Source organism: Protopterus annectens, chromosome 15.part0, assembly GCF_019279795.1.
Source record: "Protopterus annectens isolate FY-2018-M chromosome 15.part0, PAN1.0, whole genome shotgun sequence".
Classification (NCBI taxonomy): domain Eukaryota; kingdom Metazoa; phylum Chordata; order Ceratodontiformes; family Protopteridae; genus Protopterus; species Protopterus annectens.
The window spans coordinates 254,327,084-254,346,971 of NC_056749.1; the positions used below are offsets into that span (position 1 = coordinate 254,327,084).

General features: G+C 39.7%; 1 protein-coding gene across 4 annotated transcripts in view; it reads right to left on the minus strand.

The window, feature by feature from the left end:
• The window catches only part of AIFM1 (apoptosis inducing factor mitochondria associated 1), a 774,257-nt gene that overhangs the window by 230,326 nt on the left and 524,043 nt on the right, over positions 1-19,888 (minus strand). For all 4 annotated transcript variants that reach the window (XM_044057008.1, XM_044057010.1, XM_044057009.1 and 1 more), the window contains 2 exons: positions 11,635-11,723; positions 11,409-11,549 (listed from right to left, as the gene is read on the minus strand). In XM_044057008.1, coding sequence (XP_043912943.1) covers positions 11,409-11,549; positions 11,635-11,723 — 230 coding nt within the window. The remainder of the gene's footprint in view (positions 1-11,408; positions 11,550-11,634; positions 11,724-19,888) is intronic.

Genomic DNA, 19,888 nt, shown 5'->3' on the forward strand with positions numbered 1-19,888 from the left:
AATTACTAACACTGTTGTAGTAATGCAAAAAATACATACCACAGTAGTCTTGTACTGCAGACATAACTTCTGCAGAAATGTTCCTACATGCAATTGAACCAGCATTTTTGCTGTCACAGAAGCAACAAATGCATTGTTTATTCCAGACTCTCTTTCTGAAAGCACAATCCAACAAGAAAGACAGTAAGTACCATCAAAATAAAATGTACTGAACAAGCAAATGAATAGCAGCTCCACATTTTTTGGCTAAAAAAATAATTTATGAAAATTCTACAACAAATGACACAAAAAAGTCACAGGTGACAAAAGAATATAAAATAGACTCCACTAATTCACAGTAAACCAGGGCTTCAAACATACAAAGAATTTAAAATTAAAAATAATGAGAACATATACTCATAAGCAGTTTTAACTACACTCAAATACAGCATATAACTTGTGAAGCACAGGTATATAAAATCCCACCTGCTGCAACTTACTAATGTGTGCTGAACAGGGGCTACGGGTTCCACCTGCTATTAATAACTGAATATTCAGTGGCACCATATTACAGGGTTTGACTCCCACCACTGGTACCTCTTAAAACTAAGGTCAACTGACCTAAAAAGCTCTGATGCTGTGGGTAATGGTCAAGACCTGCCAAACCTCAATCTCTGCACTGGCTTTCCAGAAATTCATCCACTTCACCAGCTACAATGTCTTTCAGTGTAACTTAAGCTTTAGAATCATTTTGTGTCCACACACACAAAGTATACATATGCAAAATACATACAACACACCTTTAGAATAAGAGTAAATGCATCAAGGCATGCTACCACTAGTTTTCAAAACTAACAAAAGAAGTCACTTTCCTGTTTAACCTTACTATATAACCCAGCCTTTAAACAGAAGCAGTTAGCTCACAGCAGTCAACATTCTAAGGTATGAATCCAAGCAGTTGAATAAACTAGTAAAATGCTTAAAGTTACCCTTACAAATACATACACCATAAGCCACAAACAATTAAAGATGAATATGTTTTAGCAAAAATCATTTAGCTTAAATATTTTTTCCAATTAAATATGTAAGCTGTAAAAAAACTTGCACAAGAAATTTAAACTAAAACATTCAGAAAAAGACCATATAAAATAGAAACTTTCTGCTTTTGGTTAAAGGTATATGCTGTATATGTGAACATTTTCTTTTGGACTGAAAAGCCAGAGTCCATACCTCTCAACCGTACCAAATTACTCTGTTTTTACCGAGCTTTGGGGTCCAAATGAAGGGGTGTCATGATTCCTGAGTGGCATCCCTTGATTTCCTATTTTTTTCTTTTTGTTTTTTATTTTTCGGGCTTTAAGCAGACGTCATCATGTGCGTGATGACGTCAGCTCCGTCTGGGCTACCAGCCTGTCGGAATTGAGCTCAAGGAGCTCACGTCGTACACGCATTTCCTGCTGGCCTGGCTGTTCAAGTGCTCTGCCAGTGGGAACGGCACTCCGGACATAAACAAAAAGGATGAACTAACTATTCTGCTACAAATGGACTGGATTTATAAATGTGGGAATGTTAATTATGTTTGGGACTATGAATGGATTTATAGGAGGAAATTATGTTCGGGGAACAGATGGACCTGCAGTAAGGAAACTTTTGAAACAGGAATTATGGTGCGTGTGTGTGTGTGTGTGTGTGTGTGTGTGTGTGTGTGTGTGTGTGTGTGTGTGTGTATATGTGTGTGTGTGTGTGTGTGTGTGTGTGTGTGTGTGTGTGTGTGTGTGTGTGTGTGTGTGTGTGTGTGTGTGTAGGAATTATGGCATACTGCTTTCTGGGTAATTGGCATTGTAACATTTTGATTCACAAGGAGAATCAGCATTCATGGACTATGTGCCATGCAGCTCTAACTGATGATTATGTGGAGTGGTGAGAGAAGGGAAGAGTGAAGAACAAAAAAATCTATCCTTGCATAAAAAATATGCCTTGAATCTAGTAGTGTGGTATGCAGCATTTTGTGACCTTTTCTGACTTTGACTATGAGCTGTTTCTTGCCCAGATCTTTCATACCCTTGGCTACCGTCTTCTGAAATACAACCTTTCCTGTGACGTATAACTCAATCGTGGCGGCCTTAGAGAAATGCTTACTTGCATTCCCTTGGCCGGGTCTTGCTTCTTTGTGTTCTGTTCTCCTTCACCTTAACGCCAAGAAGAATCAAGTTCTGCAAATGGAATGCTGTGTCAGCTTCACCGATGCATCTTAGGAAGCTGTCTAACCACTTATATTTAATTTTTCCTCAGAAACTACATTTTGTAGTGAGTTCTCAGTGTTTGCTCCTCACATTGGCTTTCCCAGTCAAGAAGCATAAAAGCAAGCTTTTACTGTGAGTTATACATGTCATTATTAATGGTATAGAACAGCATCAGAGTCCACATGTTTCTGATAAGAATAGATATAAAAAGCAGATCAAGGTGATTTAATGTAGATCATGTGAACAAATGTGTCTAGCAGAGATTATCAAATCACTGATCAGTAAATTAAAGTTAGGTATTACACTTGCAAAAACGTAATGGTTTTGCATTTATAGCTGTGCTTTTTCTGTTACAGGGATAACTTTTTTCTTTTAATAGCATTATATTCATGCAGAATGCTTTAAATATGAAAAAAAAATTATGGGCCTTTCTGTTTCACAAGTGCCTCAGTCTAAAGTGAAAAACTTCTCTAAAGCAAATTTCACACTTCTCAAAACCGAGGTGGAATCCTTCAAAGCCCCCGGACCTGTGGAAAATATGGCCCAGACCGCAGAATCCTTTATAAATGCATTCTACGAACACCTTCAGGAATGCATGGATCATGCAATCCCAAATAAAACCAAGACCCAATCCTCCAAAGACAGACATCCTGCCTGGTGGACCCCAGCCATAAACAAACTATACAATAGAAGGAGAAAGCTACTACATGATAGAGCAAAATCCCAAAAAGGGAAGGCATCTCTGATCAGTATTAGCAAAAACTACGGGCACTCATAAAATTGTCTAAGGCCAGCTTCGAGAGGAAAAATTGCACAGGACACTAAGGATAATCACAAGGCTTTCTTTAGTTATGTTAGGAACCTGGGTGGGAATTCCCAGATATGCTCAGAATTAGTCCAAAATGACAAAAAATACACCGAACCCACAGACATTGCCAAAATCCTAGCCGACAGGTTCAGCACAAACTCCCCCCCCCTTCCCCACCAAAAGGGCAAATATCTATCCCAGCACAGTGCTGCCCCCCTGACATCTCAGATGCTCAGGTAAGAGCCACCCTCTCCAAAGCAAAAAACACAGCATCAGTGGGACCAGACGGTGTTCCGGGCTGCGTCCTACATGAACTCCAAGAAGAGCTAAACCCAAACATAAAACTACTGTTCAATCTCAGCCTTACTACAGGATATGTACCCAAAGAGTGGCGTACAGCAACAGTGGTCCCTCTCCACAAAGGTGGTGCCTCAACGGATCCTGGAAACTATCGCCCCATAAGCCTGACTAGCTTGGTCTGCAAAGCTATGGAAAGGATCATCATGGACCTCATAAATAAAGATATCGGGGACCTATAGACACTGGATCCTACCCAGTTCGGCTTTGTTAAGGGCAGATCCTGCCTCTTAAACCTGGTTGATTTCTTTGAAACAGTCACCAAGGCCATTGACGAGGGGAAGGTGGTCCACACAGCCTACCTGGACCTCTCAAAAACCTTTGATACAATACCCCACTCGGGCATTATAGATAAGCTCACCAGCTTAAATATAAACCCCTATGTCACTAGATGGGTTGCAAACTGGCTCAAAAACAGAACCCACATGGTTAGAATTGCTGGAGCCATGTCAGACTCCAAACCAGTTACAAGTGGCGTCCCACAAGGCTCAGTCCTGGGACCTCTCTTGTTCGGTATATATTTCTCGGAGGTACAGGCCAACACAGAAGGACGGTGGCTGACCAAGTTCGCAGATGACTGCAAACTGGGTGCCATAATCGACTCTCCAGCCGACACAAGCATTCTCTAAAAGGGCCTCATAGAAACAGACAACTGGTGCCAGAGCCATGGCCTCAAGCTAAACACCAAAAAGTGTATAGTCATCCCCTTTGGCAAAAACAAAGTGCCCACAAATTACCACATAGGTGGTAATCCATAAGTACAGAAGAAGTAATTAGGGACCTGGGGACCCAAGTTGATAGCAATCTCTCATTTGACAACCACGTGGCAAAAGTGGTTAGAAAAACATTTTATATAGCCCACCTAATCATGAAGGGATTCACATCTAGATCAGGGGAGGTCATTGTGCCTCTTTACTCATCCCTCATCAGGCCCATAATTGAGTGCAGTGCCCCTTTTGGGATGTACCTTACCAGACACCTGCAGCAACTGGAAAAACCCCAAAAGTACCTCACCAAGAGGATCAAAGGGCTCAAACAGATGCCATATGCTTCCCAGTTAAAGAAACTCCAGCTCTACTCAGTGGCATACCGCCTGCTCAGAGGCGATCTGTGCCTGACGTATAAAGCCATGTCCAACCCAGAATTAATGGGCATGCTGCACCTCAGAAAATCCAAATCCCATCGAGCTACGTGGTCGAGAGACTTGAACCTCAGCACTGAAATAAATAGGACATGCTGGAGGGACAGATTCATAACCCAGAGGCTCCCTTCACTCTGGAATAAAATCCCAGTCCAGGTTAGGCAGAGTCCCTCATTGACTCTCTTCAAGAGGAATCTTGATGAGTGGATGGGAGATCATAGGTTTACCCCAGGGTATCACTTCTGTGTCACTGTTAGACAGAGGCACAGTATACTAACCTCTAAAAAGGGCGTAGCAAAATTAATTTAAAATGGGTGGTGAAAGCCAAACACACTCTGGCTAGGCTTATAAATGCCCTAGAGCAGATAGCCTAGTATGAACCTATGAACCTATAAACTGAATGGTTACTGGTGATTAATCAATAGCACTTTACCTGTGTGGGCATTCAACCTTAGCCTTGCACCTCACTGCATACCCAGATTATGGATTATTCCCAAGTAATTGCATATCCTGTTGTAAGGATTGTTTCTTAAATACACTACAGTATTAGAATATCAGAAATGGTTTACCCCAGTTTTATAAATCACTCAATCCTTTCTGCAAACTTTTTGTAGTTACGTAATTATTGACTCACTCATTTGCAAGCACTGGAAAATCCAAATGTTCTGTATAAAGTCAGCAAGTGAGTCACAGAGTCTTATATTAATATAACAGAAATAAATGATGACACATCAGGGCAGTGGCAGAGTCATTACCACTGACTGTAATCAGCATGTCATCCTAATTAGATGCAAAGGAGAAAGCGGGGACCCATTTACATTAAATGTATTTGCCGTAGCTATGTGAATAACTGACACATGGCCTTAACTGGGCCATTAACAGTTGTGCTTCCTGTCTGCAGTGTATGGTAGTGGCAAAGAGTTCATGAAATATCAGGGTACAGAGAAGAAAGTCAGTTTTTGATATGAACAACTACGCCACTGATGGGAAAGAAATAAAAGCATTTGTGTCATAACTGCCATTCCACAATTCTGACTACTTAAAACAGATTAGATGTGTTTTTCTACAAAGTATGCAAAGTAAGTATTTATAAGAGGAAATTATGTTCAGGGAACGGATGGACCTGCAGTAAGGAATCTTTTGAAACAGGTGTGTATGTGTGTGTAACAATGCCACCATTTTAATATACCTGGTGGTTAGAGGTACTCAGTTTCAAACCCTGTATCTTAGGTACAAGGTAAAAAGAGCCTAAAGTCCCTAGCCACCACCACTTGTGAGCTTTGTCCATTTTTTTTGTGCTAAGAGTTGAGAGCTATGGTGAGAAGTGAGAACTGATTTTGTATTCCCCCACTATTGGCTTTGTCCAAGTTTGTTGTGCTAAGAGGTTGAGAGCTATGGTTAGAAGTGAGAACTGAATTTGTATTCCCCCATTATTGGCTTTTTCCAGGTTTTTTTGTGCTAAGAGGTTGTGAGCTATGGTGAGAAGTAAGAACTGAATTCACTAAATGATGGCCATTTAAGTTTCAGTCTTCCTATCTTTCAGGAAACTGCGGATTTGGCATAGTGATATGTGGCTATGACTGTAGTGCACAGGCTCCTGGGTGCAAGTCTTGCCCGTGAAATGCATGGTGGTAACACATTTTATTCTAGCAACTTTCCAAACTTATACAAGCAATGTATAAAACGTGTCGCTGTTTTTTTTGGTCTTTTGCCCCCCCAAAAAAAACTGAAATTGAAAATAAGTGCGAGAAGTTGTGCAAGATGCCTATGGCTTACACTACTGTCATTCTATTTATAGTGTGGGTGTGGAAGTAGACTTTTATGATGGAAATGCTCTGCATTGGGCAGTTTTGTAATTACTGGTTCATGTATTTTGCTTCACTGCCTACAGTACAGCCTACTGGAAAAATGTTCAAACAAATTAAAAATGCACTCTGTCTAACAAGTGTGCTGTATTATACAAGGAATATTTAATAAAGTCAGGAAGGTGTATCAAAGAAAAGAACACATGTATGTTTATTGTTTTGTGTGCAAGGGGCCAATGATTTGAAAACAGCCCAAAGGTAATATTTATCCACCATTGGCCAGATGCATTTTCTTTGTATGTGGTGTGGGTTTCAATGCTGTTTCAATGAATGTGAGTTTCAAGGGCAGAGAAGTTTTAATGCCAAGTCTATTTTCATTGTGGGACAGTATTACTTTGTTTAGCAGATGTCTATTAATGTTTGTGCATTGTGTGGTAAAATGCAAAAATAAAAATCCAAATAATCATTGTAGAGGTAAAGCAGTATGTACACATTAGTGTTTATGGTACATGGGGTGAAATAGCCAGGCAATGGGACAATGGAATGGCTGCAGGGGGACTCTGGTGCCATATTTTGGTCGTCTGTTCTTCAGTTTGCGTTTGAAAGTTGGTATCCCACAACTCCATTGGAGTGGGTGGGGTTACATAATTATGTATGCAAAGTATATGTTAATCAGCATACCGATTTGTACCTATTTTTCATGGGCCTTGTCCAGATTTTTGATGTTTCCAGGTTGAGAGGTTTGCCAGAGTCCTTTAATGGCAGTGGATGAACTCTGCCTTCAAGGGTATATTACAGAAGGCATTCTTATACCAGTTACTTTTTGAATTAAAAGTCAGACCGAGACAACTGAAAAAGCAAATACAATGCAGTTTTTTTTTTTACTTTTGTCTGCTGAAAGAATGGAAAATCGGCTTTTGTACAACAAGTTTTTTTTTGAAAGATGGTTAACTTTCTTCCGGTTTAACAAACCCTACAAGAATTTTCTGTGATCACTACAACAGTACATGCCTAGTAAAAAAATGTAATGAGTGCCACACATACAACAGAAGAGAAAGTCAAAAACAGAAAAAATACCCGCCCTTGTGGACCATTTTAAATATTACCAGTTTCCCTTGGTAAAAATCAAACCCTGTACCTTTTGTTTATAAGGTAAATATTTTAATCATTATACTGTAACCATCTTGCTTTTCTATGTGATTTTTACTACTGTGCCTGACCATCAAGCCTCCTCCAATCATTCTTGAGCCCATTCGCCAGAAAGCAACCAGAAAGGCGATCATCCAGACAACCATGTGTTTGTCTATGCCCCTGCTGGCATCCCAGCAATAAATGCATGTGATTATAGCCCTCGCACATTACCTGGACAGGCGTCATGTGATGTATGTCACAAAAGAGGCCATGTGATTGCAAGCTTCTGTTCAACTGCAACTCAAGGCCACCACCAAGAAGCAACTTGACGAGTCCAACATCTGTACCCAGGCCACAACTGCACCTGTAGCCTCTTCAATGAGCAAAATTGACAACCATTAGGCTGTTCTGCCCAATAGCGGGGTGGACAAGCTCATTTTCCTCAATCTAGTTCCAACAGGTGGACCAAATGCTAACTGAACCCAGGTAACATGAGCCATAGTCAGTTTTTTCCTCTGTACAATCAAAGCTGGTTAAAAATATCTAATATTTTAGCATTTTAATACTATAGAATAAACACTATAAACATTAATTGTAACAACAAATAACTATTTCACAATAAACAAAGACATTCATTATCTAGACTGTGAGTGTAAAGGTTATCTATATGCAGATAGATCAAAGCTCTTTTTTTACTGAAAACTTAAATAGCACTTTATTGCTGGTCTTGTTTTACCACATCCAAAACAAAAATCTTTACAGATTACTGGAAGAATTCTTGTCTTCATAACCATGTGTTGGACAGGCTGGTGAGTTTTGACAAATTTGCTAAACTTTCAACATTCTCTGTTTGTAGTGCACTGTGAGCTGACTGAAGCAGGACCAAAAAATAATCAGAGCATTTGTTCAGACGGCATACAAAAACAATGAAAGAAATGTCACACATTGGGCTTCTGGGTAATAAATCTTGGAGATTTGAGGAGTAAAATTTCAAGTGGTACTGGGAATGTGCTTACAGCTCCCACCATTAAACATACATATTCAGCCACAAGAACAAGCAATAGCAAAATCATAGATATGTCTTTCATGCTTTAGGTATCACACAAAGCTTATGACTTTAGCTGTCCCAGTTAAGTAAAGAAAACATCATAAGTGATCAGTCAGATCTCTGGCACACTGCATGTGAGATATGCCATACACAGCAATATTAGTAGTTAAAAAATCACAAATACATTTGTTTTTAAAGTCAGTACTGGCATTACAGCACTTCCATCCTGTTCACCCTATCATTCTGCAAGAACATCCATGTCAAGACCTCAGAATCTTAAAAACTTTCAAACAGATTAAACAAGATAAGGTATGGTAAAAACTATAAAAGCAAGATACTTTTGTTGAGCCCTCAGTTTTACTTGTGACATTGAGAAACATAACAGACCACGAAGGTGTATTCTCATCGTAATTTTTTTACTTTAAACTGATCACATTTAACTTATAACCTTGCCATGAAATATTAAAAGAATATGTGGATTCCTCAAAATCCACAACCATAAGACCATACGTATAACTAACAACACTAAGAGTAATTACTGCTTTTACGAGCAGGATTTTCTAGGTTTACTGTAGGTTGTGTGCAGCCAGGTTTGCTCCAGCTTGAGTGAAAATGAAGTAAGGAATCATGCAGTTTTCATTTCTTTTGCATTTTCTATCATGTGAGTGGCATATGACTATAGTTTTTCTGCAGCTAAATACTGCAAAAAGAGAAGCATAAACAATTTTTCACAAATGTGGTGTTTTTTTCTGGTTATACAACTATGTAGTTGGTATACTTGGTGTGTAGGAGAGGCTCCCACCCACAGAACAAAGTTTATTTGTCTAAAGATTTATAAAGAAAAACTATTTTTCAATGGAAGTCGTTTTCTGTATTTACATAGTCATTGCTGATGTGGTTGCGGTGGTGCAGCGGTTAGCACTGTCGTCTCACAGCAAGAAGTTCTCAGGTTCGAGTCTCGGCTGGAGCACATTCTGTGCAAAATCTGCATGTCTTCCCTATGGTTGAGTGAGTTTTAAAGACACGCAGGTAGGTGCGTGTGTGTATGTGTGTGCCTTCTGTGAAGGTTGGGCACCAGGCTGGCAACTCAACACCATAAAAACACCACTACCAATCAATATGCGGACTGGTGATCTGCTGTGGCGACCCCTAACCAGGAAAAGCTGAATGAAATTGCACACAGTCAATGCTGATATGTACATTTTTTTACTCAGAGTCTGGTTATCATTATGGATTTAATGAGGTTTAATGCAGTTTTGTAGCTCTATATTTATATATTTTATTTAACATTTGTTTACCAGGAAAGTCCGACTTGGACAGAGCCCATTTTCAGTGGAGGCCCAGGGCGAAAAGCTCCAGACACGTCTTTAATATGTGGGGAGGAAACTGGAGCATCCACAAGAACGCAGTGAGGACATACAGACTCCGCGCACAGAAGGCACCCCCCAGGAAAAAAAACAAACTAGCGAACCTCTTGCTGTGAAGCAACAACACTAACCACTGCATCATTGCACTGCCCATATTAGAGACCTCATACATATAGAGAGAATTTTAACAGTAAGCAGTTCCACAACATTTAATTCCTTTTATGACTGCCAAATGTTCGCAGGAACAATATGTGCATATTTACTTTTCAACCGGGGATATATATATATATATATATATATATATATACACACATATATATATATATATATATATATATATATAAATAATACATATATATATATACACACACACATATATATATATATATATATATAGACTTACTATCTCATTTCTGAAAATCACTCTGTCGTCTGATGACTTAAAAAAAAAAAAATAAACATCGCCTAGGCAAAATGATGAAAACAGTAATGTCTACACATCCATATTCGACAGTGTCGACATTCCCAATGTACTTTGCAGTCCAGTGATTTCTGACCAATTTGCAGGGGTGCAAGTCCTCCTGCACCCACCCCCCGCTACTTAGGTATACAAACTCCAAGATTGCACTATAGTGAGGAAAAGGGTACATTTCCCAATCCCCACTGTAGTGCGATCTCCAAGCAGAACACTGACCTCACAACAGCGAATGCATACTAGCATTCACTGTTATGGACTTGACCATTTGCGGTTTGGCGTTACCAAAACTAGAAAACAGCCTTTCAACCATCCCAGTTTGAGTGACTTCCGTTCGAAAATGTGATTGTAAACCATATATATGTGTGTGTGTGTGTGTGTTTATTTACAAAGACTGGAATGGCTAGGTTGCAGCCTGTGTAGTAAACAAACCAACAAAAAGTAAATAGTGTACCACTACAGTCATGTTATACTGTACTCAGTACTGGGCTACAGGCATAAAATGACAAGAGAAGATCTTAGCTGTTTTTTATAGTTTTTTTTTTTCAACAATTCTGTCCAGTGTATATCTGGTGTCCTGCCACTGCCATTACCAAAATTCAAGGAAATCACCTCAACCTCAGAGGTATAAACAGTACAGCCACCATTTATGGACAACATATCTGGAAGCAACAGATGTTCCACATTTAACAATGGATAAAGCAATCACTACGTACTTTATATTTATAAAATATATCCTTTTGAGTTAACTATCTTGTTTAACTGACTGCACTCCTTTTCACGTGCTACTGTAACTCAGTATATGAAGGTTTTCACAGATATGTCATTATTTGTATTTGCTATGTTAATATTCTGCTGGCTTCAAATCATTACTGGAAATGCAATCTATGCACTCTCTCACACAAGTTCCTATTATAAAATGTGTCTTTTCCTTGGTAATGCTGCAAACATCTACATCTGTATTATACATAAACTTGGAGATGTTGTTTTTGTTCCTCTGTTTGTGACAAGAAACTAGCAAACTTTTTTTTAAATAATAGTATTTACATCTTACCACCCAAATATTGGACCGTGCTTGTAACTCTGCATTTACTCTGAATCCTCCAAAATCTGAGTCCACCTCAAGGCCACTTGACTTTGCCAGTTCAACATTAGGTTCTAATCCTACAGCAGCAACAATGTGATCAGTCTGAACCTATTGAGAAGAAAAAAAAGGCTTTAATTTTATCCACAAAAAGAGATGTTCAGCAAGTTTTTTTTTGGTCATCAGAAATATTTACCATTCTTCCATCCTTCAGTTTGATTGAAAGCTTGCCATCTTTGAACTGAACAGACTTCACAACTGAGTTAGGCATTACATTAACTCCCTCTAATAAGAAATATAAGCAAATAAAAAGCTGAAATTAATATCACATTACTGCAAAATACCTGATCAACATACAAAAATAAGACTGATAAATTAAGATAGGATAGGGTGTTAGTTGTACGATTACTATGCAGTCAGATGCACATACAGAGCACATGGCAATCAAATGTGTTTAGTTCCTGAAAAAAAAAGTGTAAATCTTGTACAAATCAACATCCATAAAACTACTCCACTATTTACATAAAACCAGTCATGTCGTATCATTCTCACTATGGTCATGAAACCATTTTAAATTAAGTAATTTCCAAGATTTTCAAGTAAGATAAAAATAATCCATATAGACACCCCCTTACTGCTTTATATCTTCTAGCCATGCCAGTGTCCTCATTGATCATCAAGTCTACCAGATTATCCTTCCAGCCACAAATTTTCTCCAATTCAGGATTGGGGCTGTTGTGGTTCTTAAAGTCATCCTGGGGTTATTGCAGGTGACTGATTCTGCTGGGCAGGGATTTGTTATTTAATGACCCACAACCCCATGCTACCACCCCACCCCAAATTCATCTTTTCCATCCAACAGCTACTCTCCTCTATGGACCACGCCTCCCTTCAAGGAGCACCTAGAGAAACACCAGCCTCCCCAAGATGGGCACCATCCCCATCCCTCCTTGCCTGCGCCTCATACATATGAGCTGATAATTGAACCCAGGTTGTCTGGGCCACGGCAAAATAATCCATCCAAACTTTTTTCACCTAACAATATGCAAAAAAAATGGAAAAATGGTTTGTGGATAAATGGATAGATGAATACTAAAACTAAGTATGAAAATTACACTCAAGAGTATCAAGTTAAGCTTTGAGTTGGTCTTCATAGTGGGCAAAGGCTTGAGTATATTATTCAGTGTCATCTTAAATTCAAGTCCCACACTTGAGCATCAGTACACCCACTTTGACTTCTGCATACCTACTTGCACCTGGATTGAGGAGGACAGCATATCTAAACAGTCCCTACTTCTTCTGTCCTTCTTGAAATGGGGACTACATTCATGACAAAAATGTATAACAGTGACATGTTAATTATCGTGTGACACAGCACAAGTGGAGGTACAAGCTTTGTGCGACTGATGGAGACAGGAGCATCTAAGGACAAGTCTATTTTTACAGTTTTAGCAGTTGTTTTACATAGAGGTGTATAATTTGAAAGCACAGAGCAGCAGTAGAGCAGTGGAATATCCTGGCTGAAATGGTCAGTATTGTATTTACAGGAGTATGGCACTGAAAGTCATGCAAACAAGTTTGAGCAGGTAAAGCCTTCACTTATGGCTTGCCACTTGCAGGTCTATTACTTAGGTACATAACTTGGTTTAGGAACTGTTTATAATTCAGGGAAGTAGAAGTCTGCCTCTTGTTAAGGCCTCCTCTTCCTTCTCTGACAAGTTTTCTTTTTTAAACAGTGATTTCTAACACCCATTATGATCACTATAACTGCTAAAAGTTATTTTACATTCCTTCCATTAATTCTCGGTAATGCTCTAATGTTGTATACTCATGTTTCAGTCAACCTAATGAGTTATTTATGATCTGTCTGGTGAGTGAGGAAATACATTTAGCTTGAAGACAGAAGAAGTGTACAGGGCTGATGCCCCAGTGCAGATAAGGCATAGGTTGAGTGAGTAAGACCACAGGCCAAAGGACTTGTGATAACTCTTAAGTAAACAGACATCTGTAATTCTTCTTCAAAGTTGTTACCTGAACTACTCACTCACTTTCTTTTTGCCAGACCTTCTAAATGATCAGTGGTTGCTTAATACTACAAAGAGTCAGTTAACAGCCTGATTAAGAAACACTGTTGTGTTTGTCTGGATGCTTAGACGAATAGAGTTATTGACAGTTTCTTTCCCTTAAATTCCTCAGGTCTGCTGACTGTCTGGCAATCTTTGCCTCGTCTCACCCCAACTATCCTCCAAGAAATACTCTCAAACATAACCCCTTCAACAATTACTAGAGAGAATGGTCTGGCTGCGCCCACTAAAACCAAGAACACAGCCACAATGGGCACAGATAACATCCAGGGATGCCTCCTGAATAGTCTAAAACAAGACTTAGCAGCCTTGGTGTTGCTATTTAACTGTAGTCTTAAAACAGGCTTTGTGCCACAGGAATGGAGGACTCCACTGGTCATCTCCCCTCATAAGGAAGGACCTTCAACAAACCCTGGATGCTATAGATCCATTTAGTCTGACTAGTATTTGAAAACCCATGGAAATAATTATCCAGAAAATCATCATCAAGGACATAGAAACTTCCAGACACTAGATCCATCCCAGTTTGGCTTTATCAAAGAAAGGTCAAGCTTAATGAACCTGTTGTGCTTCTTTAAACAGGTCAACAAGACAATGGATGAGAGGAAAGCAGTGCATACTGTCTACCTAGATCTAGCTACAGCATTTGATACAATACCTCACTCAGGCACTGTCAAAAACCCTACAGAACCAACCAGGCATAAACCTCTTTATAACACCCTGGACAGTTAACTGGCTCAGGGGTTAGGATAGGCGAGGCCATCATCAGTGGAGTCCCTCAAGGCTCTGTGATGGGCCCACTCCTCTTTGCCACCTACTTCGTGGAGGTCAAAGCCAATGTCAAAGATCTCGGGCTGACCATGTTCACAGAAGATTGCAAACTGGGAGCATTCACTGAATCCCCCCTAGATGAAAGCACCCTTCAGGAAAGTCTAACACTGACAAAAGTACAGTTGTGCAAGCAGCAAATGTTTAAATGATCACTGCTGCAATAGCCTTATCTACATAGGTTATATTCTGATAAGGATATAACAGCCGGCCAGCTTCTAAAGCTTCAGGGTAACGTCCACATGCACTAACTGTCAGGCAACTCCAGCTGAGCTGACAAAAAGACAAGTTTGGGTGCAAAGCCTTTCAGAGCTATCCTAATGGCAGACAGAGGGAGGCTGATCCCTGAAAGGACAATGCTAAGAATAACAAAAAATATATGTCCACATCCTGGAATAAAAACCTACAAAAAATACAAGGGGGAGGGAGGGAGCGGCTACTGGAGCAGTGATTATTCGAACATCTACTGTTAGGATAAGATCAATTTATACAACTGTACTACATTGTCTATACTAATCACTACTGCTGTAGCTTAGCTATATAGATAGATTACCACAGCCAATTATATTTGGAAGGTGGAAGGAAAAGGGTCCAGAAGCCTCTGGAGAATGGTCAAAGCTTGATCTAGACCCAAGGAAGGAGCAAGTATATGGTGCTTTGTAAAAGTATATACAGAGGACCAAGTAGCAGCTTCTAGAATCCAACCCTTACCAAAAAGCCACAGAAAAAGCCAAGGCCCTGGTAGAGTGTGTCTTGACCCTGGCTGGAATAGATTCATAATGGTTAGTATAAAAAAAGGTAATAGCCTAGATAACCATCTGGAAATTTTGACACAAGTTGCCCCTTCCTCTTACCTTCACAAGAAATTAACAATTGATCTGAAGATCTAAAAGATTTATTTTTATGAATACAGTACCAGAGCTGTCTGTGGACATCCAAGGTATGGGGTATCCTTTCGCCCTCATTTAAAGGTTCAGGAAAGAAAACGGGGAGATGGACAGTTTGGTTTAAAGTAAACTCAAATACCACCTTAGGCATAAAAAAAGATTAGTTCAAAAGAAAACCTGTCCCTGGGGAAAATAGGTAGGGTTGACCCACTATAAGAGCTCACAACTCAGATACCCTTTTGTAGAGATCAGCGCAATGTTAAGAACCTAAAGTCAGCCAGATTAGCTGGTACAACTGTAGAAAGTGTTAGCTTCTCTAACACAAAATTAAGATCCCAAGGAGGGACCACTGGTTCACTTGGAGGTCTCAAATGCAAAACCCTTTCAAGAACAAGATGACACAAGACTGCCTTGAAAAAGGACGATCCACAGGCAGGCAGATAACTGAACTTTGATAGAAAAATAAGAAAGGCCATAGAATAGTAACTCACACAAATATTGTATAAACAGAGAACTACCACCCCTGAATGGGTGCTGGTTATGTTGCTGGCACCAACTAGGAAAGCTTTTCTATTTGCCAATATATGATTTTCTAGTAGCAGGCTTTCATGCCTCCATTAGTACCGGCTTCACATCCTCAGAAAACAGGTGACTAAAAGGAATTAAAAACCTATCATTCATGCAGTCAATTGAAGATGACTGATGCTGGAGTGTTTCAAACACCCTTGTTCGTGTGTGAGTAGATCCATTCTGTGAGGAAGGTTGTGGTAATTGCCCCTGGCTATTTCCAAAAGAAGGGAGAATCATGGTTGCCTGGGCCAGGAGGGAGTCACCACAATGACCTTCGGGGATTCTGTCTGAAACTTCAGAAGTATCCTGGATATGGGTGTAAAGCCACATGTGAATATTCCTGACTAAAGAAAAAGCATCCATCTTCCAGGCCTTATTGCATGGAGAGCTGGAACAAAATTTTGCCAGCTGAATGTTCAAAGAGGAGGCAGAGGTCTTCTTAAGGAACTCCCCACAAATGGATCAAATCTTGTGAGACCCCCTGATCTAGTGTCCATTCACAAGGGTCTGCCCTGGACATGCTCCGCTTTATATGCCACACAGCTTTGCACTGGTGGAATGTAGGATGCGTAAAGAGCAAGACTGAAGCTATACCTCAAGCTAACATGGCTAGTCTGCACAGGGGGTATGACCTGGTTCCTCTTTGCTTGTTGGTGTAGCACATGACTGTGGTACTGAAGTCTTGCATCTGTCCTTGGTGTCCCACACACCTTGCACTTTTATTCCTCTTGAAACTACTCCCCAAGCAAAGCCTGTGGTGACTGACTGCTTTGGAACAGAGAGGAGTTAAGGATATCTGTTGTCTCCACCAAAAGCTTTCTCTTCCGGCAAACCCCAGTAGTAGGATCTGAATAGATAAAGGGCACTGACACTGGCACCAAACAGATATCAGACACCACTGTATCTTTCTCATGTGGAGTCTTGCCAGGGGTAGCATGAGAATCACAGATGTCATAATAACCAAAATCCTGAGGTATTCCCAATCTCAATGACTAATGTCTGAGTGGAAAACCTTAAAAACAGACAGAGATTTATGTTTTCCTGTGGAAGAAGAGCTCTTTGAACTGAATTGAAGACTGAATGTATAATTAAATCAAAAGGTGCATCAACAAAGTATTAGTTTAAGGGTGTGCACACTTATGCAACCAGCTTATTGTACTTTTTTTATATTTGATATTTTTCCCCCTAACAGATTTGTTTTTCAATTGAACTGTACAAGTTATAGGTCACACTAAAGGTGGGAAAATTTTTGAAATGATTTATTGTGACCTCATTTTTTTATATCACAAAAACCTGTCATTTTAACAGCGGTGTGTACACTTTTTAGGGTCTATATTAGAATCACGAACGTTCACAGTGTCGAATCTGACATTGTCGACACGTAAACGGCGAAACCGCAGAACATCGAAGAGGTAAACGGAAATCTCCGTAAGGACAACTGAATACAGACAGTCCGAACTTGCCTCCCCCCATTTCTGACCTAATCCTAGATCAGGATCGGTAGGCAATTTTGATGTTCGGTGTGTTTTTTGGATATATAGGTATTTGTCATGCTGACATTAGCCTACGGTTGAGAGTACTACTTGACTTTCTGAGTCTCAAGCATATGATAACAAACCCAGTTAGCAACTTCTTATATCCCCTTGTTATTTTGGGTATGTGTGTTACCTTTAGTTCAATCTCTATCAACTAATCTTATTTATAACTATCTATAATTTTAACACAATTGTTGATCTTAATTCTTATCCCTGAACTATGTTCATCTCCCCCCCTTCCCCTTAGCATTTCTGGTATACAGACAATATCACATCTTAACTAAGCTGCTTTACTTCTCCAGTTCTGTTAGTGTCATTTCTTATTAATCTTCCATCTTCCTAATCACCCTTTTCTACTTTCATTGATCTATGTCCTCTATTTATCATTTAACACACTACTTGAGTTTTTTTCCCTTCCTCAGCCAGCCTATTCATTAGTACCTTTGACTTTTGTCTTTTGGGGAGGGGTCCTCAAATTTCCACCTTTTAGTGACTTTTAACAGAAGTCATTAAGCCCACAATCTCCCTTATCCTCTATGGGAACTCTATCTTCCCTACAAACAAATCTGTTAATTTCCTTTTATAGACTTCCAATTTAACACAATGCTAAAAAATATGTCTCCATGTACCCCTAACTTCTTTACAGCTCCAACATGTTTCATCCACCCCAAAAACATCTTTGATAACTTTTGTGGTGTACAAAAGTATTTATGCAAACACTTCGAAGTTGTTTTTGTTCTTTCGGCTTTTCCCAGTTAGGGGTCGCCACAGCGGAACTCCGGTCCGCAAATGATTGCCAGTAGATTTTTATGGTGCTGAGGTGCCAGCTTGACGCCCAACCTTCAAAGAAGGATTACGCCCGTTCACGCATGTTTTTAAAACGCCACTCGACCGCGGGGAGGACGTGCAGACTCCACACAGAAGGCGCTCCAGCTGAGAATCGAATGGGAGAACCTCTTGCAAACACTTCCAAGTAAAAATGTTAAATCTCCTATCTTTTGTTGCTGTCTTTAGTACGGTAATTACTGTAGGCCATTCCCACCCACCGAGCTTGTTTTCTTAGTTCTTCTAGCATTCTGGAACTACCTAAACTCAAACATTGTTTCCCTAACTTAAGTAATCCATTTGTCAATCTTACTTGCTCCCTCCACGCATCATTCTCCAAAATTATCAGAGGCATTATCATTAACTTCTACACTTTTAACCATATCATTATGTCTGTAAAGTATCCCTTGATATTCCCATTCTAAACATTCTATTAAAACCCTTCCTTCACATTAGACTATGTCATCAATCCTTAAACTATAATCTGAAACTAAAACCTTACCACATCCTGTTTTAACTTTACATCTCCAAACAGTAAAACTTAAATTCTCATCTTGCTCTCAGCCTCCAAATGACATTAGCCTCTCTTTTCTAGAAATTCCAGTGTGGGTCTTTCCATTTTCGGCTAAATATCTTTTGTAGTCCCTTCATCACCCCCAGCTCTAAATCCCCTGCTGGTGTATCCAACAATGTTATAATTACATCTCCTTTCTTTCTCCAACATTTCTCTCCCATATTATACTCTTGTAATCTTCTTCATAGACTCTTCTGAATAACCTCAATATGTCAGCAATAATACAAGCTTGTAGTAAATCCGTCACCCCCATCCACCTTATCACTGGGTTCTACCATAATTTCCCATGCTATTCTTGGCTTTTCTCCACCCCATACAAAGTCTCTGTACACCTGCTTCATTTTCTCAAAATAACCATTACAGGTAATGTCCAGAAATCCTGTCCCATATTAAAAAAAAAGAAGTTATGTTCTTACCATAATGTTCAGTCTGTGTTGTCTATTTTCACTCTTCATTAATCTGTGGGTCTCTGTTCCGACCCTCAAAACCAACTTGGCCATTTCACTAGCTTGAGATTCGAAGCTCAAGCTCCTCTTCCCTACCCATAATGCCTCTTTCACCAAAATACCTCAGATCAAGTTTGCTGCCACTATTTATCCACAGTCTGCTAAAAAACAAACTATCAATCAACAAAAAAGGATAGAGCAGGAGATAAAACTGGAACTGTGGTTTCACAAACATAACCATCAGGTGAGTTGAAGTCTTGGACTGGAGGAAGGAGTGGTGGGAGAAGGTTAATGAAGACAGACAAGATAGATGGAATGTTATGGTAAAAACAGAACTTCTTTATCTAATGATGTCATCTTCATTCATTCATTAACCTGTGGGACACAGTTTCCAGCTACAGAAACCCAGGACAAACTGTGACAACTCAAATGTTACTCTAGTTTCTGTTACCCTCTGTAAAATTAGCCCAGACTATCCATTCTATGCCACAAAAGGGGCAAAAACAACAAAAAAGGTGCATACTGTCTATATGGGCATTAGCAGTAAAAGTGCAGGTTTGCTGTTATGTGCTTGAGGTTAAGGCACTGGGGTTGAGTCTTTAATCCTCCAGCCTGCAGTCTGATAGTGTACCCACAATATTTTCAGTCAGGGAAAACAGGTTTGTACAATGATACTCACTCTCATCCTGAGGTAGATGATG